Raw genomic sequence first — 23495 nt, 5'->3', positions numbered from 1 at the left:
AATGATATAGAATTGATCATTGTTCGAATAGAATGAAGAAACTATAAAGCTACTAATTTGAAAAGCTTGAATAAATTTAAAACTTAGATGAGGAAATACATTCCCTGTACCTAGTCATCATATATCTGGCTAAAAAGCTCATCAATATTCCTTGATTTAAAAGATACTATGGAAGCTAATAATGTGTCATGCTGATAAAGAAAAGAAACAAAGGGAAAAAAAATGGTGGCCTCATGTATATAAAACATATACAAACTGATTATAAAATATACACACACATATGTACATCATGTCACATGTTTGATCTTGGGGGGACGAGAGAGAAGAATATGCAATGCATATACTCGCACAGATATTATTGGTCCTTTTTTCTTTTCACAAATGTGATTAATTATATATTCCTTGATGGTACTCAAGGACTCAAGGTAACTCTGCTGTGTACTACACCGTCCTCCATCCTTATCCAAGATTTAATAGAGAAAGGCTGCTGAGTGATTTCTATAATTCTAGCTCCTCTAAGCCAGTTTCCATAGCCACCATAACCAGTATGCCTAGCATAGCAGAGCCAGAGTTTCTTATAGGGGCAGCACCAGTCCAATCCATGGTTATGCCCAACAAATACTGCCTGCAACAATAAAAGAGAGAGAACTCAAAATAATGCCATTCATATCCGTCAAACCCAAGCCACAGATTTAGTTTCTGATATTCAGGAACCCTAAGCACACATATTGCATATTAAATATGTGGTTCCAATTACGAGCTTTTCTCAAGCCAAAACTGATCAGGATTTTTTCAACTTTCTTGCCAATATTAACATATTTGCTTATACTGCTTCCACATTTAAAAGAAATATATAATTACAATTACCAAAACGCAGCTGACCATCCTAAACCACATTTAGATGATTTAGGTGCAAAGTGTGTGATTTAAATGTCATGGGTGCATGAACTCATATTTTCAGGGAAATGTATTGTGATAGAACTGAAAAATGATAACGGTACCATACAAGCATGAAGAACCAATTTAAAAGGGAGCGGTAGAATAACATGATAAATTAGTCATGATGAACAACCAAAAGAAACATAACATGAAAAAATAAAATATAAAAAGAAGAAAAAAAAAAGAAAAGCTCCTTTTGACTGCAACGAAGTTATAAAAGACACAAATACAAGGTACTCAAATGTCAACGTGTCAAAACAAGTTTCATTCTTTTCTTATGTAATTCTTGTCAATAAAACGGAACAATAGCAAAAAAAATTGGTCATTTTGGGCCACAGAAACCCAGTCATACATATCTAGCCAGGCGAAGCCTGGCCAGCTTGTGTATCAAGAAATTCCCTATTTGACTTGGTGTTAGTAATCAATCAATCCAGCTGAAAATGGGGTCATTCAAATTTTAAGGTCAAATCTAGACCCAGTCTGTCTAGGAGCACTGATTTGTATCATATGAGTATGAAGGTATAAGTACTTTTGTATGTACATATGTGCACATGCTTGTTCCTTTGTGTCGTTACCTAGAGAGCAGGTATCTAACATGAATATATGTATGTATGTGCAAATCTATATATTTACATATGAATACGGTTGTGCATTGCTTATTTTTGAAATGAATATAATTGTGTGCCATGCTTGCTTATCTGTGTGCTTACCTTGACAGAAGGCCTTTTAACTAGAAGATCCATGATACCCAATTCAGCTTCTTGAGAAGCAACACTTTCTTTGTTAATTAAGCCTACACAAGGCTGGTGTATTCCAAACCTTGGAGCAATTTTCTTATATGCTTGACTTGGAATATGCCAGAATATTAGCTCAGGCACGCTGTCAGGTAACACTAAATTGGTTAAGAATATGAAGGAAACAGATTTATTTAACAAATTAAATATATATATATATATATATATTCTCCATATCTTATTGGTGCACTTCAAGGAAGAAAACCAAAACCTCAGCATTGTCAATCACAGCTATTTGCCTTAATGGAATTAACCTTTCTTTCCTTTTCACTTTCTGTTTAATCTATCCACATCGGGAGCAATGTTCCAAAGTTTTCTGTTCAGTTTATTCCTTTCTCTTGCAAATCATTTAAATCAATGAACTAGAGTCTGGCTATTTAAACCTTGTTTCCAATTAATTGTAGTCAATGCTAATAAGGTTCCACAAAAAGTAGTTAAAAAAGAAGTATTTCTGTGTTCTAATACCTTGAGTTAGGGTTGATCTCTTCAGATTTTTTCTGGAACCATTCTGCTTGGGCATTTGAGATAACTTCTGGATAGGACCCGCCGCCAGAATCTAAAAAGTACAGGTATACCACAGGTGACTTTGGATCATCTGATGATGAGACTTGGAGAACATAGTTGGATATACTTGGCCAAAGCTCTTTAGGACCATTGCTAGAATAAGATAGCACATCATGCTCAATGTCATGTTTCATCAACTCGATACGCTGTGTGCCTCTGAAGCTGCATGCTTCTTCTCCTGCCAGACATAATGGCCCCATCAGAGAGAAGCTTATATAAAAATCTTTAAAGCATTCCCCCCCCCCCCCCCCCCCCAAAAAAAAAAGTATTTAAATATCTCATAAGAAGAGAATCATATATTATGATACTATTGAGAATTTGCATGTTAGAATGACATCATTTTCTATATTTTCAAATTTTGAAATAGTAATATATTATGGAAGATGAGAAAGGAAGAACGGAAGAGATTAACGTGGTTTCATCACTAAGACCTAAGTACACAACACCAAAAGCCAAATGGCTACATCTTCATCCTCTTGATTGAACATATTACAAGGGAAATCAGACTTATAATGGAATTTACAGAATTTGAAAATAGGTAAACAATCAAATTATTACATACATATTTTGAATGTGATCTTCACATCTTTATAATCGATTCCTCCAATCCCTTGATTTACTCCATGCAATCAATTCCTTGATTGTCAACAATTTGTGCAAAATGCCATTCTTGCCAACATATATTAAACTATTATAAGTGAACAAAAATATATTGTTATGAACTTATGATTACTGATTAATTCGGTATCCCATCGCTAATGCATTATAGACATCATCTAAAAGGCTATCTTATGTTCATTTCAAAATATTGCACGAGGGGGTTTCATTTTATGGTTCACTTGGTTCTGTAATTTCAGTATTCTTCATCATAGTTTGCGTGAATATCTTTTCGACTCTATAACAGCTTACAATAGGCCTAGCTCCAATGAGGCAGCTGTCCAAAACAATGAGAGATCAATCATAATCCTGGGAAACACTGACAAACCCAAGGAGTGTTGCCTGTCACTAGTGATGACTGGATTGTCACCAGCCTTTTTACACCACATTTCATACAACATGCTAACCTGAATATGTCGAGTTGACTGCTGGGCAAATAAGTGGAGGAATTCCAGGGGCTGAAAACCACTCCATCGGCCATTCAAATGGTGCATCATCATGGTTTCCAAACACACTGGCCCAAGGAATATTTCTGGATTTTGTTGGAGAGATTGCCTGATCCCAATACAAGCTGGCATTTGCTATTGGGATATTGTTGGCTGTAATGACATCTCCAAGGTATACAACAAAATCTGCTATCCAATCAGTTCGTTAGAGTATTAAACCGAAAAAACAAGCTATAAATAAATAGATCAAAATATAACTATGCAAAAGGGCTCTATATCAAGCTTTGCACGCTTAACTTTTTGAATTTAACAATCATTGGAGTAATTTATTGAGGTAGACCGATATGTTAAGCAAAAATGTAACCTTTTAAGTCAGCTGAATATCAAACAATTCAAGATATCGGAATAGAGATGAAATTTAAGCTTTTTTAACATAATGCACTAAGCCAGAAAATAATAATGGTCTTGTCTCTACAATGGGTGACAGTCACCAAGTAAGTGACACTGATTCCCAGCATGTTAGTACAGTATAGATAGAACATTAAGACATCATACGAAAATTTCTTTGTGTAGCATTCAGAACTAACCATTTTAACAGAAAATAAAACAACAAACCCAACAAGTTCGTCATGCCTTTGCAATGATCTCTATTTTTTTTTTTTTGGCACAATATCATAATCTATTCCATGGAGAGTACCCATAAAATGGAAATGAAAATCATGTACGTCAAAGTGGTACCAGGCATGCCTTAAGCCCTTAACACCCAACAACACATTGAAGTGTAGCAATTTGAATGTGTGGTCATGTAATTATGAAACAAATGCTATATCTATATGAAACAGTCGACCCAACTAGTGGACATCAATTCATTGAATAGAATCAATAGACTACACTCTATATAAAGTCCTAATTATTCATTATGGCAAGGTCGAACCCACCAAATCTGCTCGTAGCAATTTGTAAGGCACTACACAACTGGTCAACCTTTGTTATTGTTTGATGAGAGCGACACAGTAAGCAAGATGTTAAGCTGCCCATGCTGTTCAATATATGAATGTCTATATATGTGCAGCATAATAACCTAAATGTATAGACAGTTTTGTTTCTTGAAACTAAGCCAAATTGTGGTAATCTTAATATGATTTAATCTAATTTGATCAACTTTGTCAACATTGAAATATTTAGAAGTCTAGATTGTACAAAACAACAACAACCAAGTCTTTGTCTGAAAATATTTAGGGTCGGTTATGGATTCTCAATAGACTAGTCAGCGTTGACCACATGAGATATCCATTTTTAATACTTCTAGTGTCCAAATTTTGGAAACAAAACTAAAATTCTATAGTACTTAAAATTAATAGATAGACCTTTCAAGGTGCAATTCTAAAACTTGTTTCCCCATTTATCCTGACATGACAAAAGAGACAACAAACATGTAGTAGTAAGAGAGTGTAAGGCCCATATCATTGCTATTTTGAGTCACATGTGTAAGACACTTCACAAATGACCCACATGAACAAGTTGCTAAGTTAGTAGCCCCAGATTACTAATCCCAAACTCCCTTCAAGAAATTGGACTTAATACATTACATAAAAAAGTGTGCATTCACAAGTACTAAAGTATTAACAAACTAACCATTAATAAGTTATGGAAAAGGTTTTGCTACCCGCTTGTAAAGGGGTACGTAACAGCAAAAAGAAAGAAAGGGACAAATGTCTAGGGTTTACCTAGTCATGTGTATTGTATATGACCTTTGAATACATGTTTCTTTCTTTTTCCAGCCACATAAGTCTGTATGTAACAATTGCTGCGTACAAGTATACATCAAAACCTTTTGAATGTACATGAGTTGACTTTCTTATGTGAGCCCTCAAAAGTCAAAACAATATTCCCTCCGTCTCACTTTTTTTGTCCTCTATTCCATTTTGAAATGTCTCAAAATATTGTCATGTTTTTAAAAATAAAAGTTATTAATTTACTAATGTTCCTATTATACCCCTATTAATTTACTATTTCAATTTCTTTATAAATTTTTTTAAAAATAATTTTGAAAATTTAAATATTTTTAAAAGATAAACAAAATAATAAATAATATTCCCTTAAAAAGCTTAACTTTTGAAACAGAACAAAAAAAAAAAAAAAAAGTGACTAAAAAGTATTTCTGACTATAAATTTATATACACACACTTCGCTTTAAAATTTTGTAAAACACGAAATACTTTTTTTTTTTTTTTTTTTTTTGAAAAAGCATCACCTTTCCTCTTTCTCAAAAAAAAAAAAAAAAAAAAAATAGTGACATGGCAACTGAAACAACATGGTACAACAACCACGTTATTATCACACAACACAACAAAGCTAGCTAAGCTAAGCTAAGCACGCACATGATTGATTAAAAAAGAAGTGATAACGTCACCTGTAGTAGTTTCATTGTCCAGCACAGTGTTCATGACCTTTACTGAGTTCACGTCCTAGACTGGACCCCAGTCTGTCCACGCGTTCTCCCCAAAATGCAGGTCTGCAAACACCGCTATCTTGAACGCTGCACCCGCCCGCATCTGAACATACCTCTCACCGCCTGAGGCCTTTGTTATTGGTGGTGGTGGTGGTGGTGGTGGTGGTAGTAAGGCCAGCACTTGGTCATCTAATCCGACGGCCAGGATGAAGAGAGAGAAGCAGGTGAAGGATAAGATCGCTATTTGGGTCTGAGTTTGTGGCCTCTTCAACTCCATTGAGAAGAGAATTTGGGTGCAAATATATTTGTTTTTTTTTTTTTTTTTTTTTTTTTTTTTTTTTGGTATCAAGAAGGTGATACTTTGGGTGGGTATGGTGGTGGTGGGAGTGAGTTTTGGTGGGAAAGAGGATGAAATGACGAAATTGTCCCTGGTCTGATTGAGATGGTTTTGTTTCTTATGATGCCCCTGTTTTTTAGCATAATTTTTATTAGGCCCCCCATGGATTTTGTCATTTGCAATTTGTCTTGAAGGAACATAACTCAAGTATTCTAGTCTTGGCAAAAATTTTATGTGGGATCTTTAATGTGTAAATATTAATTAAATAAAATTATTTAATATTAATCAAATCAAGGTTAATTTAATTCTCAAAAAAATAAACCAAGGTTAATTTGATACATTAAATACATAATTTAATAAATAATAGCAATTAAACTAATGTTAATTTCATATAAAGAATTGAATATTATAGTTGAACTATAAATATTAATAAAAAGAAATAAAAATATATTACGATTAAAAAAGATACTTTATTTTAGGGATATGATGATACATATTTAAGTAAAGTTGTAATCTAATTTTTATTTTTATATCTGGTTTTTAAGAGAGAGAGAGAGAGAGAGATTATTTGATATGTAGCTTTGTAGGATATCAATTTACAAAAACTAAGGTCTCAAACTATTAGGGGAGCTTAATTTATAATTGATGATTTAACACATTTGCAACATCTTTTTGAAACATTTTAGAATTTCAATTGGGTTAAGGTTTTATTGGTCTTGTACTTTGAGAATCCTAATAGAAATGAAAAAGAAAAATGTGCAAATTAAAAGCACTATAAAATTTTCAAAATATAATGTGACTTTGACTCTCATTGATGAATTTCATCAATTTAACTAATGAATTTTTATATCATTTTTTGTGATTAATAACATGGCAATTTGTAAACCAATAGTAAAATTTATAGTATCCTTAACATTACTAATAATAATAATAAAATGTACAAAGTACCTTTAAAATATATATAATTTTATAAAAATTTGAACCTTTAACCATAGGAAGTGGGGTCTTTTTCCCTAAGGGAAATTTTTTTTTTATTTTTGGTGGGGCCTTAAGCCTAGGTCTAACTTGCCTAAGCATTGGCCAGCCTTGATTCTAGAATTTTTCAACAAAAATGTTCAAGATTTAGTGTTAGTTTGGATACAAACGCATTTGCGTTTAGGCTAGTATTGCATTTTTTGTATGGGTCTCGTGCACTGTTCAAGGGAGTCGTAAGTATGGATTTCAGTAAATTTTTCTTTAAAACTGGGTCTCACAGCACTATTCACATATTTAAAAATTATTTTGCTGTAATATTTTCAGTTTTCAGTTTTTAGTTTTCAGCAATAAGCGGTATTCAAACAGACCTTTAAGATGATAATTTTCGACATGGCCTACAAACACATACAAAGTTAACAAGATAGGGTTGAGCCTTAACAGGTTCGTGTAATATTCAGGTCGACACAAAAAAGCAAACACATGAAATTCATTTTCAGTTGTTTAACCCCTTTAACTGAGCATCATTTTACCAATTTACCCTTTAAAACTTGAGCTATATAAACATATTTTTTCATCTAATTTCATCTTCTCTAGGCCACCTTTAAATTTATGGTTGTGATTATATTTTTGTTGTTGGAGATTTTGTTTAGAATTTAGTTGTAATGTATACATGGTATAAAACACGAGAATTGCTATTAACAAGTTATTTGTATTAGGTAAACATGTCAAGTCATGTCAACTGTAGCATGTTATGTTTATTAAACAAGTCATACGAGTCGTGTCATGTTATTAGTTTAATAAACATGTTTTGTTAAGGTAGGGATCCTGTCACAATTAATAACGTGTATGTTGTTTATGTTGACATATATAATTGAATACTCATGAATTGATAAGACATGAACCCAACACGTAAACATCAATTGTCACTCACTGCTTATCTAGTATTCCAATCCTCCCTCTCCCAACTATCAAATTATCCAAGAAAAAACAAAAACAAAACATAGAGTAATGCTAAAGACAAAATATTTTTCACAACAAATGTAACAACCATTATTGATTTTTATTTGGGTCTACCATTAACATCATTTTATTATTTAGTATTTATAGCTTGACAATTTATCCATTGTGAAAATAATTTTTTGTATCCACTAAAAGAATTTGTTTTTAGTCTATCATTTACAATTATAAAAGATTTTTTTTATTTTTTTAATCTTGAAAAAATATTGAGTTTTTTCCATAGGGAACCATTAGACCAAAATCCCTAATGGTATTAAACAACCACATTAAAATTTTAGTCTTATGGGACAAGTCATGAGTTCAATTTAAATTCAATCACACTTCCACTTATATGTATTTTATATTTACATGATTTCTTTACGGGTTGTATGTGTATCCACTAATTATCACTTTGAGGCAATGGGGTGCCTATCGTCATACTGAAATCTACATTCAAATTAAAATTGAATCTACTCAAACACTAAAGTAGTAACAACAGTATAGCTTGTCTAAATTCTAATCCAATCCAACTCCAACTATTTAATTCCAACAAATCCTAATTGTTTTTGTTGGAGTTCTTATTTTGGTAGTTAAATGCTACCTTTCCTTGCATTATGATTTCTGGCTCTTTTATGATGGTTTTTGACTTCAAGAAGTAGCAACATAAAATAGCAGTAACAAAAGCTAAACATTAATCTAATGAGTGCTTCGCAAACCAACTTTGACAATATACAAAAATTGAGATGGGTGTATCATATATTGATACACCACACTTTTCTCAAAAAATATATGTGTATATATATATATATATATATTTTATACACTAATATCATAAATTGAAAATTATTAAGCACTTTCAGTATAGATACGAAAGTTTTCCAAATTAAATAAATAAATAAAAACTACATATATAAAAGTTAATTTTTTGCATGACTTTTTAAGTCTTTTATTTTATATAAACATGATTTTATTATGTAACTATTTTTTATTTATGTGAAGTACGAGGTTATCGTATAGTACAATTTTTTTTTTTTTTTTTTTTGCTGACGTATAGTACAATATATGTTGTCTTTTTAAGTAAAATGAATCTTTTTTTATTAGTCAACTTGAGATAGTTTAACATCTTCTACCCCAAACTTATTGCCATTTTGACCCGATTACTTTCTAGCCAATGCCTCAGGCCCTCGGCTATGATAGAATTGAAATTATGAAACTGTCTATTCATTTTTTAAGGATTAAGACAGCTTAATCTTCATTGACAGAGATATTAAAACCAGTTTAGCTCTTAATCTGTTTGTGCCTTTGTGGCAAAGCAACTTGAGTTTTTTTTTTTTTAATTTAATTTCTTATTATAGTTAGTACGTATACATACAAGTGATGATGACAAAGGAAGATAATGTAGGATATAAGATAATGACAGAAAAGATAGATGTTCAAATGAAATAAATTATAAGTATGAGAGCTTAACTGAGAAACTAAAACTTCCCCAAAAAAACAATTAATTAAAGAACTTATTGGTCATTTCACCCAACCAAGTCGATGCAACACACAACCTATATTCCTTGGTATATTCTCTGGCATATAGATCCTCTAAATGTGACCTTTTTTACTTTTCTTTCTTTTTTTTCTTAGGAAGAGTTGTGAAATTGAAGAACAAGATGATGACAGTGATAACCAAATCAATAACTCATCAATCCAACAAAACAAGGTAATCTTATTACCTAGTTGGAGTGTTGGACTCAACTTGTTTTGCAAGTAAATAAATAGCTTTTTTTAATAAAAAATATGAAAAATGATTGAAGATTCTCTTGATTTTTTAAAATCACTCTACCCAAAATTCTTTAAACCATAATCATTCATGATTAATCATCATATTTTGCCACATCATCAATATATTAAATAAAAAATCAAATTTATGTTAGTTAATACTCATTTAAATATTAATATCGTGATAATAATATAACTTGATATCGATCTATAAAAAAACAGCTTGATTGATTGGAAACATGAAAGTTTATAATTTCAAAACAACTTTGTGGAGTGATGTCATATAGCACAAAATCCATAAGATTGACCAAAGCCAAAATCTAGCCATTAGCATAGTTGCTAGATTAGCCTCTCTGCAAAAATGTCAAATTTTGTAACGAGGGAGTTGGGTCATGAACCACCTACAATCCTTAATAATAGAGGCAAAGAAAACACCAAAATTGAATTTTTCATGAGTCATAGCAGCAACTAACTCACATACCTAAAAATTTAGCCAGCTCAACCTCGAAACGAGTAAATTGATCGTTAGGTTCACAAATAATGTCTCAGTGATGCACGTATATACATAGTTGTCAGTATCGTACGATATGCGATACGTATCGTACGATACGTATTGTATCATGTGTAAAAAGTTTTGTATCGTATCGGCGTATCGTAAGTGCTCATGAATCGTACGATACAATGTGCGTATCGTATGAATCGTATCGTATCGTAAAATCATACGTATCGTACGATACATGGACAAATGCTTTAAAATGAGATTTTTTTTGTTAAAATTTGTATTTTTATTTAAATCTAACAAGTTGTTAGACTTGTTTTTAACATAAAATTATTAGTTTACTTAGTTTACCCTACTAAAATAACATATTCATAAATTTTTTTTTCCTCTCTCTCTCTCTTACAATTGGACCACACAGTACACACTTACACTTTACTTTAATATTTACAAATTTATTTTATACACTATGAATAAAATATTAATTGACAATATAATTTTTTTTTTTTTATCATTATTGTTATAAGTCCAAGAAACTAGAATGCCAAAAAAAAAAGAACAAGAAGAGATAGTAAATGTTAATGACGAATGATGATGAAGAAAATTTTATTGAAGAAACAAGTTTGCAAAATTATAAACATAATGATAAATTTTTTTATTTTTATCGCTATTGTTATAAGTCCAACAAACTAGAAATCCAAAAAATAAATTCTCAAAAAATTATTAAATAAAAAGAAGAAGAAGAGATAGTAAATGTTAATGACAAATTACGATGAAGAAAATTTTAATGAAGAAATAAATTTGCAAAATTATAAATATGATGATAACATTGACTTAGATGGGGTTAATTAGGCAATTTAATGAATATGATGAAAATAAATTATTATTTTTGGGTTATTTGTTATATATTATCAATTTCAAATTTAAGTAATTTGAATGTGTATGTTATATACACATGCTAGTTTGATTTATTTAATTAGCTTGTTAAATATTATTACATAAGTGATGAATAAATTAGTCATTAGTTGAAATATTCAAAATTTATAATAAATATACCCTTTATATATGTATATTTATAATTTTTTATAAATTTTATTTAGTTTTTGTGTATCTTACGATACACGATACGATACACGATACGGAAAAATTAAAAATCGATTCACAATACGATTCACATTTTGACAACTATGCGTATATATACTTAATAGTAAATGCAAACAAAAAGAGCATTCTTTTGGAGTTTAGTTTTTTCTTTTCTTTTTTGGCATGAAGAAAAGAATGCAAACTATAGAGACAACAAACCAAATCTAAAGTCAAAACAGACATAAAATTAAGCAATAGATACTAATTAAGGAGGTCTCGTTACGGCACCAGATGTCATAATTTAGAGTAAAGAAAGAGGATGAAGATGAAGACTCAATTCAAAGAACATGGACTCCTTATTGTTGGAAATGGCAAAATTGGACTTGACCCGAACCTAAATTTTTTGAGCCGAAGCAAAAATGCATGAAACCGTAACCTGACCAGGCTAACTCGTGATCTGGCCCATTTGTTAATAACTTTTTTTTTTTTTTAAATTAAGACATTGTTGGTTTACTTATATATTTTGAGCTTTATAATACAAAATTCAAACTCGATTTTTTTTTTTTTTTAGAGCAATTCAAACTCAATTTCAATTGATAACTATTTCTCAAAAAAAAAAAAATCAATTGATAACTATAATACTGCCATGTGATTGTTATTTTAAAAAAAAAAAAATATATATATATATATATAGGGATAATTACACATAACCCACCTGTGGTTTGGGCGAAAATCACGTTGCCTACCCGTGGTTTGAAAAGTGTCACTTAACCCACCTGAGGTATGTTCCGTTTGTTTTCCGTAACCCACCTCTGTTAAAATCAAGGGTAAATAGATATTTTTGCTCATATTTTATATCTCTCTCCTCCCAAAACAAAAAAAAGACACTAAAACAAGAGAAAATAAGATCAAAAGATGCTATTTGTAAGAATTTAGAAACTTGTCTCAAGAACTCCAATAAATCACAAACTATATTTTTGTAACACACTCAAAAGAAAATAACACAAGGAAAATTTTACTTATCACGTTAACTTATTTTCTTTTCAATACATTAATTTATTCCTCACGCAGACACACAAACAGAGAGAAAGAGAAAGAGTGAGAATATCACAGTGAGACGCGAAAGGAGAGAACCCAACCCCTGAGCTTGAAATCGACCTCACCAACCTCACTCTGTTGTACGGTCTTTCACTCTCCGAGAAGACACAAAAATTTATTCCTCACGCTCTTTCTGCCCCTCTCTCTCTCTCTATTCTGTCCATGTCTCTCATCTCTCACACTCCAGTTTAGATCGTCGGTAGCTTTGGGTCGTGGTGGCTTGGGTGATGACTGTGGAGGAGCACAAGTTGGCTGTGTTGGTTGGGTATGGGTTTTGAGGAGGAGCACAGTGTTGGATTGGGTCTGGTTTTGAGGAGGAGCATGACGTTGGGTTGGATCTGGGTTTTGCCAAACGTCGTCGTAATCAACTCTCCCATGTCAGCCAAGTCTATCTCGGTGGCAATGGCAACGGCAAAGGCGACGGCAGAGGCTAGAAGACTAACGGCGATGGCTTGAAGATCGGTCGTTTCTGGGTTTATATCGCGTGGGTCTTGGGTTTAGATCGATGTTTCTATGGTTTCTTGGTTTGATCGATGGTTTTATCATGTAGGTTGTGGGTCTTGGGTTTGATCGATGTTTCTGGGTTTTGAAGATTGGTCTTGGGTCATGGTGTTTGATTGGCAGTGGTGGCTGGTGATTCAGCGGTGGGTTTGGCAGTGGCAATGGGTGTGGATCTTGGTGGTTGTTTGTGGTTCTGTGGGTTGGAAATTTTGTTGGAATTTTTTGGGTTTGTGATGTGTTAATGCTGTAGTAGTGGTGGCAGGTGATTTGTGGGTGGTTGTGGTTCGATGGTGGTGGCCGGTGTTGTGGTGTTTTTTTTTTTTTTTGGATTCTGTGGTGTTTCAGTGGTAGTGGTGGTGATGGCTTTGGTGGGTTCTTCATGTTCAAAATTTGTGTGAAGGGAGAGACAAACAAATTCCAATTTTTGATCTTGTTCACTTTGCATTTTTGTTCTATTTTTTGTTTTGGGAGGAGAGAGATATAAAATGTGAGCAAAAATATCCATTTACCCCTAATTTTAACAGAGGTGGGTTACGGAAAACAAACGGAACATACCTCAGGTGGGTTAAGTGACACTTTTCAAACCACGGGTAGGCAACGTGATTTTCACCCAAACCACAGGTGGGTTATGTGTAATTATCCCTTATATATATATATATATATATATATATATATATATATATATATATATTGTTAATGTTTCTGGATAACGGCTTGGTGCTAGATTAATTTGACTCATTTATATTTGGTAATTAAAATAGACTCCGAGGGTCACAAAAGTAATTTTCCCAAATGTGCCTCGGAATCACAAACGGGGTCTTTGTTGTCGCCTAGGTTGTGACTTTCCGAAAATTACCACACTTTAACCGACAAGGTGTACAGTGACGGAATTAAATTAATTGACGTAGGTTATTTTCGTCAATTTGGTGTGGTTTGTAACATATTGCAACAAAAAAAGATTTTGTAGTATTCTTTTTAATTTAATTTGTCTAAATTAAAGGATTGAGTCCTATTATATTTACCCAATAAATTTTTTTGATATATCTAGGATTTTTAATTTTTAATTTCACCTAGATTTATTTTTAAAAAATTAAAATTGTTAGTATATACATTAGCCTAGCCTACTAGGTTTGGGCCTAATGTACTGCACTTGTCATACACATATATTACTTGTACTTTACTCATTACTTGTAGTCATCTCAGGAAGGACTCAGCTTCTGTCTAGCCTAATGTACTGCACTTGTCATACACATATATTACTTGTACTTTACTCATTACTTGTAGTCATCTCAGGAAGGACTCAGCTTCTGTCTAGTAGCCACTGGCCACTAGACATGTTGGATACGCGACACGTGTCCATTCTTGGACACGTGTCGCATATCCAACGGGTCCAATGGCACTGGCCACTAGACAGAAATCTTACCCTCTCAAGAAAAGCTATCTCTAATTGTACTCCATCTCCTCCGCCAACTAATATATTCACTAAAAGTCCGTTTGGATACAGTTTATTTTGCTGAAAACTAAAAACACTGTAACAAAATAATTTTAAAATGTGTAAATAGTGTCATGGGACCTATTTTTAATAAAAAAAATTGATGAAAAGTGAAATTTGTGGGTCCCGTGAACAGTGCACGGGACCCACTGACAATGCCATTTCAAACCAATGTGTGACATTCAAAGTGCTAGTGGGTCCCGCGCACAGTGCACGAGACCCATTAGCAGGTTTGTGTCCCACGTGAAACCAACTTCTGGTTAAAAATAAAAAATAAAAAATAAAGGCCAAAAACGCAAACGCAGAACGCAGAACGCGAACACGCAAACCAAACACACACTAAGACTCACCCACTTGGTCGTCATTGAGATCTTATCCAAACTCCAGTTGACTTCCTCCTTGCCACCTTGAATTTGAGGGGGGTGTTTGTGTATATGTTAGTGTAGTCCATTGGACATGGACCCAAAGTATTGTACTTGCAATACACTCATATTACTTATATTTCACGCATACTATGTTTGTACAAAACTCTTTATTGTACAATGTTATACACACAAAATATACATCAATATACAGACAAATCTCACTTCTTAGTCTCTCTCTTTATATTTTTAACAAAAATTAAAAAATTAAAGACATAAAATAACATAACAAAATAACTATCATTTGGTCAAAAGTTTTGTAACTCAATTGATTGGCACTTCCATGCACAACTTTGCTGTGTACTATATTGTCCTCCATCCTTATCCAAGTTCTAAAGGAGAAAGGCTGCTGAGTGATTTCTATAATTCTAGCTCCTCTAGGCCAGTCTCCATAGCCACCATAACCAGTATGCCTAGCAAAACAGAGCCAGAGTTTCTCATAGGGGCAGCACCAATCCAATCCATGGTTATGTCCAACAAATATTGCCTGCCACAATAAAGAGAAAAACAACTCAACATGATCATATTCATATCCATCAAACTCAAGCCATAGATTCATTTAGTTTCTGACTTTCAAGAACCATAAGCACACACATTGTATATTAAATATATGTGGTTCCAATTCAGAGCTTTTCTTAAGACAAAACTGATCGGGCTTATTCAACCTTCTTGCCAACACAGTAACATTTTGGTTAAACTTCTTCCACATATAAAAGAGAGATATAATTACAATAAACAAAACTCAGCTGACCATCCTAAACCACATTTAGATGATTAGGTGCGAGTGTGTGACTCATATGTCACAGGTGCTTGAACTCATATTTTCCTGTAAATGGATTGTGAATCTGTGATAGAACTGAAAAATGATAATTGTACCATCCAAGTATGAAGAACGAATTTAAGGGGAAGCAGTAGAACAACATGGTAAATTAATCATGGTGAATAACCAAAAGAAACACAACATGAAAAACAATAATAATAATAATACCATAGCTCCATTTGACAGCAAAGAAAGCTATAAAAGACAAAAATAAAAGGTACTCAAATCCCAACATGACAAAAGATTTCAAGTTTTCATTCTTTTCTTATGTAATTCCTGTCGATCAAATGGAACAATAACAAAAACAAAAACAAAAAAAAACAAAAAAATGGTCGTTTTGGGCCATAGAAGCCAAGCCATAAATTTCAAGCCAGGCAAAGCCTGGCCAGCTTGTGTATCAAGAAATTCCAACCTTACTATTTGACTTGGCATTGGTAATCAATCAATCCAGCTGAAAATGGGATCATTCGAATTTCAAGTTCAAATCTAAACCCAGTCTATCCAGGAGCACTAATATCTCATGTGTATTGAGGTATATGTACTTTTTTATGTGTGTGTATGCATATGCTTATTTCTTTGTGTCATTTACCTAGAAAGCAGGCATCTTACATGAATTTATGTTATGTATGTGTGAATCTATATATATACAGATGAATATGGTTGTGCGTAAGCATGATTATCTTTGAAATGAATATATTTATGTGTTTACATGCATGCTTATCTGTGTACTTACCTTGACAGAAGTCCTTTTAACAATAAGTTCCATGATACCCAATTCAGCTGCTTGAGAAGAAACATTTTCTTTGTTAATTGAGCCTACACAGGGCTTGTGAATTCCAAACTGTGGAGCAACTTTATTATATGCTTGACTTGGGATATGCCAGAATATTAGCTCGGGCACACTGTCAGGTAACACTAAACTGGATAAGAAAATGCAGGAAACAGATTTATTTAACCAAAAAATATATATATATTCACCATATCTTATTGGTGTACATCAAAAAAGAAAACCAAAACCTCAGCATTGTCAATTACAACTATTTGCCTCAGTAGAATAAACCTTCTGTCTTTTTCACTTTCTAATTAATCAAACCATGCCGGGAGCAATGTTTCAAAGTTTTCTGTTCATTTTTTTCTCTCTCTTACAAACCATTAAAATAAAATAAAAAACAGAGTCTATATATTTAAACCTTGTTACCTATTAATTCTAGTCAATGCTAATAAGGTGCCATGAAAAGTAGTTTAAAAAAAAAAAAAAAAAAGCGGTAATTCTTTGTTCTTACACCTTGAGTTAGGGTTGATCTCTTCAGATTTGTTCTGGAACCATTCCGCTTGAGCATTTGAGATAACTTGTGGATAGGACCCGCCGCCAGAATCTAAAAAGTACAGGTATACCACGGGTGACTTTGGATCATCTGATGATGAGACTTGGATAACATAGTTGGATATACTTGGCCAAAGCGCTTTTGGACCGTTGCTAGAATAAGACAGCACATTATGCTCAATCTCGTGTTTCATCAACTCGATACGCTGTGTGCCTCTGAAGCTAAAGGCTTCTTCTCCTGCCAGTTATGGAACATAAAAAGCAGATGAGAAAATGTCAATCAATTCCTTGATTTTGTCAACAATTTGTGCAAAATGTCATTCTTTCCAACATATATTGTTATGAACTTATGATTATTGGTTAATCTAACAACAGAAGAAGTGTTATCCTATCATAAATGCTATCTTCAAATTACAAAATTATAAATATCATTAGAAGGGGTATATTGTGTTCATATTTTATATAAAGGGGGAGGGGGGGGGGGGGGGGGGGATTTATTACATGGTTCATTTGGTTCTGTAATTTCAGTATTCTCCATTATTGTTTGCATGAATTTCTCTACGACTCCATCCCAACTTATAATAGTTCAGTTCCAAAGAGGCAGCTGTCTGAAACAATGAGAGGTCAATCATAATTCTGGAAAACACTCAGAAACCCAAGGCCTGTTGCCTGTCACTAGTGATGGCTGGTTGTCACCAGCTTATGTATACCACATTTCAAACATCATGCTAACCTGAATGTGTTGAGTTGACTGCTGGGCAAATAAGTTGAGGAATTCCAGGGGCTGGAAACCACTCCTTCGGCCAATCAAATGGTGCATCATCATGGTTTCCAAACACACTGGCAAACGGAATACCTCTTGATTTTGTTGGAGAGATTGCCTGATCCCAGTACAAGCTGGCATTTGCAATTGGTATATTGTTGGCCGTAATGACATCTCCAAGGTATATAACAAAATCTGCTATACAATCAGTTAGTTATTAGAGTTTTAAACCAAAAAAACCAAAATATTAACTATGTGAAGGTGCTCGATCTATGTCAAGCTTTGAGCGCTTCACTTTTTGAATTGAGCAGTCATTGCAGACTTGTAGTAATCAGGGAAATTTGTCAGGGTAGACCAAAACATGGGCAGAAATGCAGCCTATTAAGTTGCTGAATATTAAACAATTCAGAAGAATCCAACTAGAGATCAAATTTAAGGTTGTTTAGTGCAAAACAATAATAATCTTGTCATCTACAACAAGTGATACTTATTCCCAGCACATTAGTTCAGTAGATGGAACATTTAAACAGCACATGAAGATTTCTTAAGGTAGCATTCAGAGACAATAAACATGTAGTAGTAAGGCCCATATGGCCATATCATTGTCATTTCGAGTCATCTGTGAAAGGCACTTGACAAATGATCGACAAGAACAAGTTGCTAAGTTACTAATCCCAGGTTACTAATCCCAAACTCCCTTCAAGAAAATTGGACATAATACTTTACATAGAGAATGTGCATCGACAGCCTACAGGTACTAAGTACTAACAAACTAACCATTAACAAGTAATATGTTACCATGAGTTGACCTTTCTTTTGTGAACAAAGCTTAGATTTCGGTGTCTAGTTACATTAGACACGTTAGGATGATGACACGTATAACGTTGGATCCAAGCCAAGTCTTTTTTACTTGAGCTCTCAAATCGAATCCAAGCCAAGGCTTTTTTACTTGAGCTCTCAAATCGAATTTCAAAATAATGAATTTATATACACACATTCATTAGGGTCTTTTATTTTTTTATACTGAAATTCATTAGGGTTGGGTGCAATTATTTTGAAAAAAGAAATTTTTTTAAAAAAAATTAGACGAAAAGGTGTTTTTTGAAAAAGCATTATCCTTTCCTCTTTCTAAAAAAATTACTTTTTAGTCTAAAATTTAAAATAAAAAACAAAAAACAAAAACAAAGGTACTTTTGGGATTTAGATACAAAAATCCAATAATAATAATAAAAATAAAGGCTTTCTGATTTTACTTTTTATCTTTTACATCAAAAAATAAAAACCTAATTACAGTGTATCTTTTGTAAATGATAATAAAAAAGAAAAAACACACACAAACAAAGGCCGATTTTTATAACTTTACCTCTAAATCTCACAAATCACAGCATATATGAACATTTTGCAACGAAAAAAAAAATGGGATTATTCTTTATTCTATAGTAGGACAATATATAATAATAACATGGGACATGTACTTCACCAAAGTTTTAATAACGTGGGACTTTCTTTCTTTCTTTCACGGTACAAATACAACGACAACAGACACACACAGTGACACAGCTAGCACATGATAAAAAGAGGTACTAACAAAATAGACAATTAGCTCGTATCCTGTATTTTCACACACATTTTGGCGACAAATATCACTGTGATTGGTTATATATTACTGTTACATAAATCTGCTTTTTTTTTTTTTTTTTTCTCTACCGCTTACTGTCTATCATGTAAGACAATTATGGGAGTACTAGCATTATCGATAAATGGAAGTGATACCGTTACCTGGAGTTTCATCGTCAAGTACAGTGTTCATAACTCTTGTTGAGTTCACGTCCTGGAGTGGACCCCAGTCAGTCGACGTGGCCTCCCCAAAATGCAGGTCAGCAAACAGCGCTATCTTGAACGGTGCACCCGCCCGCATCTGAACATACCTCTCACCTGAGGCCTTTGTTGTTGTTGCTGTTGTTAAGCCGAGCACTTGGTAATCTAATCCGACGGTCAGGGTGAAGAGAGAGAAGAAGGTGAAGGATAAGATAGTCATTTTGGGTCTGAGTTTGTGGCCATTCTGACTCCATTAACGGAGAGCAGAGCAAAGATATGGTTTTTTTTTTTTGGTATCAACGAAGGTGAAGGTTGGTGGAGGTGGGGTGAGTTTTGGTGGGAAAGAGGATGAAATGACGGAATTGTCCCTGGTTTGATTAAGATGGTTTTTGGGTTTGTGATGAATGTCCCTATTTTTAAGCATAATTTTGATTAGGTCCCCAATGATTTGTGAATTTGCAGTGTACCAAGAAAAACATGATTTTGTTCATAGTGGAAAATACAAAAAGTCAAAAACAACTCATGAGGTTGGGCTAAGCATATATATTATCAATATTTTTCAAAAAATATCTAATTTACTCTTTAAATTTTTTTTTTTTTTTTTTTATAGAGAGTTTCAACTTATAACGTCCGTTCGAAACTTTATCAGTTGAGTTAATTGAAATTCACTACTTTTTCTAACCTTAGAAAAACAATATTTAATGTTGTTTAAAAGTGCATTGTTCCCCTAAGAGCATTCGCATTAGGAAATTCTACTCTATCCTATTTTACCCTCTCAAAAAGTCACTTTATTAATTATACAATACCATTTTACAATACATCCAGCATCCTAACTTTTATTTTCCTATTCTATTTATTAAAATAATATATTTACACATTAAAATATATAACCAATACTCCTCTCAGAAAAACCCAGAAACCTTGTTCCAAAAAAGAAAAACCTAGAAACCCACCTTGCCACCATCACGCCATCGGCCAGCAACCACCACCAGAACCAAACTCATCACTAACAACAACCACAAGCAGAGCCGGCTGAATGTTAGAGCAAAAAATGCGGTCGCCTAAGACCCCAAGTAAAAAAAAGGCCCCCAAATTTTAACCAATAGGGTTATTTATAATTAATAAATAAAATAATATTTTTTTACCAAATGAAAAATAAATAAAAAAGAGAGAAAAATGTAACGTCCACAATATTTTTCACAATACTTTTACAACTAATGTTAAGTAGTAGGTTGTTATTGATGGCAAAAAAATAATTATACTGATATTTTCAAATAGAAAACAAAAAACAACTTAAAACCTAGGATTTGTTGTAAAAAAATATTGTAAATGTTGCACTTCTAAAAAAAAAGGAATAATAATAAGAGTTGAGTTAGCAAATTTTTACTAGTTCTCATCTAAGTCTACCAATAATCAATTTTCGCCTTAGGCCCCCAAATGCATCAAGCCACCCTTGACCACAAGAAACAAACCACCTTAGGAGACAACAGAAGCTTGAAGACTGAAGGCGACAACAGTAGCGGCTTAAAGATTGGTTGTTCTAGGTTTTGCTCACTTGGGTATTGGATTTAGATCGGTGCTTCTATGCTTGTTCTGGGTTATTTTGGGTTTTGAAAACCGATGCTTGAAGATTGGTTGTTCTGGGTTTTGAACCAATGCTTCGTTGTTGTTGCTCCGCCACCGCCGCCGCTCAACCCAGCACTTTAACCCCTTTACCCATTTTTCCCTTCACGCTTTCTCTCTCACGAACCTAGATTTGCTCTCTCTTTTTCAACCGAACCCAGCCAAGACAAAGAAAAATAAAAAACAATGAAAATCCATAACAATATCCACGAACCCAAATTTGCTAACAATATTCATCAGCTCTAATGAAATTATTTTTCTTGTCTTTTATTATTATTTTTTGCTGTCTTTGGGTCTAGATCTGAGCTATTGACATGTTTTTTTTTTTTTTTTTTGGAGTGATTTTCATTGTAAGATGTCTGGGGATTGCGTTGATGAGAAAACAGAAAGAAAGAGTTGAGAAAGAAAGAAGACGTCTCAACTCCAATCGCTTGTCTTTTTTTCGTTTTCTTTTTTTGAGAAGATCCAATCGCTTGTCTTTTTTTCGTTTTCTTTTTTTGAGAAGATCCAATCGCTTGTTGTGATTGCATAGGTTTCATAGTAACTATGACCTCATTTGGTAGAGTGGTTAAACAACATGTTTTCAGTTTTTAAATAATATTACACGTATTTTCACACACTTTTTTACCCACACGTATGTCAAAAAAATACAAATAACGTTACTAGAATAACATTATCAAACGGCTACTATATCATGAAAATCATATGTGTAAGCCAATAATAAATAAATAACAGTTAGAGATTAAAAAATAATAATAATAAGTGGGAAGAAGTACAAGAACTTTTAAATTGGGGGTTTTTGTACTTTAGGAACAAATTAGATTTTTTGAAAAAGATATATTGTAGTATATAAACCCAAAGCTGAAGAATAGTCTTTGTATTTTACCTTTTTTTCGAATTTTGTTTTTTCAACTTGCCGCCAAGGCCAAACTTTTGAAAAATAAGATACTTGCTAGTAATGGCAATATTGTAATTCTGAAATGAGGCTTGGCCCATTTTTTTATTAAAAAAATAAATTGTTTTTAATCTTCGAAAAGGTGTTGTATATATTTTTTAAGAAGATTTCAAAAACCGCTACCAAACAAAAAGCCAAGTAACCAAGTACAAGTAGCATGTGCAGAAATTGGATTATTAAAGATTGGAATTGGACCCATTTTGGCCCAATTGGGTGGCCTATTTAGTGGACTCAAGTGCAACTTGAACAGCTAAAAACTGGTCAAAATAGCATGTTTAAAAGCTGGGTCCCTTTCTCTCCTCAATCTGTGTGGACCGTGTGGAGGTGACCAAATAGAAAATAATCTCTCTTTCAATTCTCTCTCTAAAAGTTAGGCCCAGTTTGGTACGCAAGTTCAAATATATATTTTCAGTTTTTAAATAATATTATACATATTTTTACACATTTTTCAAAAAAACAAAAAACTATTATTTAAATACACGTACCAAACGGGTCTTAAGGGTTTCTAGGTTGTGGAGTTGTGTGTTTTGCTCTAATATCAAGTGCCACCACCTAAGAGCGTAAGGGTAACAATCTATGATATAATATGGGTATTTTTATGGGTATTTATATTGTCCAGTCCCACATCCTATACATATCATATATAAAGGAATCTCGTGTTGCTTATGCCAAATCACCTAAAATGAGGGTTTAAGAATTTTTAACTCATAACTTTGAGATGTGGGAACCATTAGACCAATCCCTAGTATTTGAAACAAACACATTAAAATTTTAGTCTCATGGAACTAGTCACAAGGCAAATTCAAATTCAATCAGACTGCCATTTATACAGGGACGGAGGGAGACTTGGACTAGGGGGGGCAATGGCCCCCCCCTAATTTTTTTTTAATTAATATATACATAGTCACCAATTTTAGTAATTTTGTTCTATAAAATTACATTTTGCTCCCCTTAATATTATCATTGATTCTTTTAGGAGTACTACTCTAGCCACAAAATTTTCTATAACATATTTACAAACTGTTGTGGTAGTAAACTTTTATTGGTTTGCATTTGGGCTCATCACTTAAATCGCACTTTTACTTACTAATAACCACTCACTAAATTAATAATTTGTAAAAAAAAGTTTGTAATTCTAGCATTTTCCTCCCTTTAAAGGCCAGATCTAAAATC

At 33.0% G+C, this 23495-nt stretch overlaps 2 protein-coding genes across 3 annotated transcripts; both read right to left on the bottom strand.

Annotated features, from left to right (window-relative positions):
- Nucleotides 1–210: 210 nt before the first annotated feature.
- On the bottom strand, nt 211–6135 carry LOC115951370 (probable inactive purple acid phosphatase 16). Its single transcript, XM_031068589.1, has 5 exons — nt 5814–6135; nt 3362–3586; nt 2199–2475; nt 1650–1818; nt 211–625 (listed from the first exon to the last, which is right to left on the bottom strand). Exons 1-5 carry the CDS (start codon nt 5845–5847, stop codon nt 413–415), a joined length of 918 nt encoding a protein of 305 aa, XP_030924449.1. The 5' UTR covers nt 5848–6135; the 3' UTR covers nt 211–412.
- Nucleotides 6136–15138: 9003 nt separating this feature from the next.
- Nucleotides 15139–20024, bottom strand: LOC115951369 (probable inactive purple acid phosphatase 16). Of its 2 annotated transcripts, none has more exons than XM_031068587.1 (5): nt 19706–20024; nt 17897–18121; nt 17125–17401; nt 16573–16759; nt 15139–15506 (listed from the first exon to the last, which is right to left on the bottom strand). In XM_031068587.1, the coding sequence occupies exons 1-5, from the start codon at nt 19962–19964 to the stop codon at nt 15219–15221; spliced, it is 1236 nt and encodes a 411-aa protein (XP_030924447.1). In that variant the 5' UTR covers nt 19965–20024; the 3' UTR covers nt 15139–15218. The 2 variants fall into 2 exon arrangements, with proteins under 2 accessions (XP_030924447.1, XP_030924448.1); XM_031068588.1 differs by having other exon boundaries at nt 15141–15506; nt 16573–16741.
- Nucleotides 20025–23495: the final 3471 nt, after the last annotated feature.

This window comes from Quercus lobata, chromosome 7, assembly GCF_001633185.2.
Source record: "Quercus lobata isolate SW786 chromosome 7, ValleyOak3.0 Primary Assembly, whole genome shotgun sequence".
NCBI lineage: Eukaryota > Viridiplantae > Streptophyta > Magnoliopsida > Fagales > Fagaceae > Quercus > Quercus lobata.
Note: the sequence above shows the minus strand (reverse complement) of the source record. Positions and strands in the feature narration are given on the sequence as shown.

Excerpts from the sequence above, each read along its gene's own strand:
- LOC115951369 (XM_031068587.1), bottom strand. The coding sequence starts at position 19,964 with ATGACTATCTTATCCTTCACCTTCTTCTCTCTCTTCACCCTGACCGTC. Across the intron at positions 18,122-19,705 it reads ACTTGACGATGAAACTCCAG|ATTTTGTTATATACCTTGGA; the intron begins GTAACGGTATCA and ends ATTGTATAGCAG. Across the intron at positions 17,402-17,896 it reads AGTCAACTCAACACATTCAG|GAGAAGAAGCCTTTAGCTTC; the intron begins GTTAGCATGATG and ends CATAACTGGCAG.
- LOC115951370 (XM_031068589.1), bottom strand. The coding sequence starts at position 5,847 with ATGAACACTGTGCTGGACAATGAAACTACTACAG. Across the intron at positions 1,819-2,198 it reads GAGATCAACCCTAACTCAAG|CGTGCCTGAGCTAATATTCT; the intron begins GTATTAGAACAC and ends GTTACCTGACAG. Across the intron at positions 626-1,649 it reads TTAAAAGGCCTTCTGTCAAG|GCAGTATTTGTTGGGCATAA; the intron begins GTAAGCACACAG and ends TTATTGTTGCAG.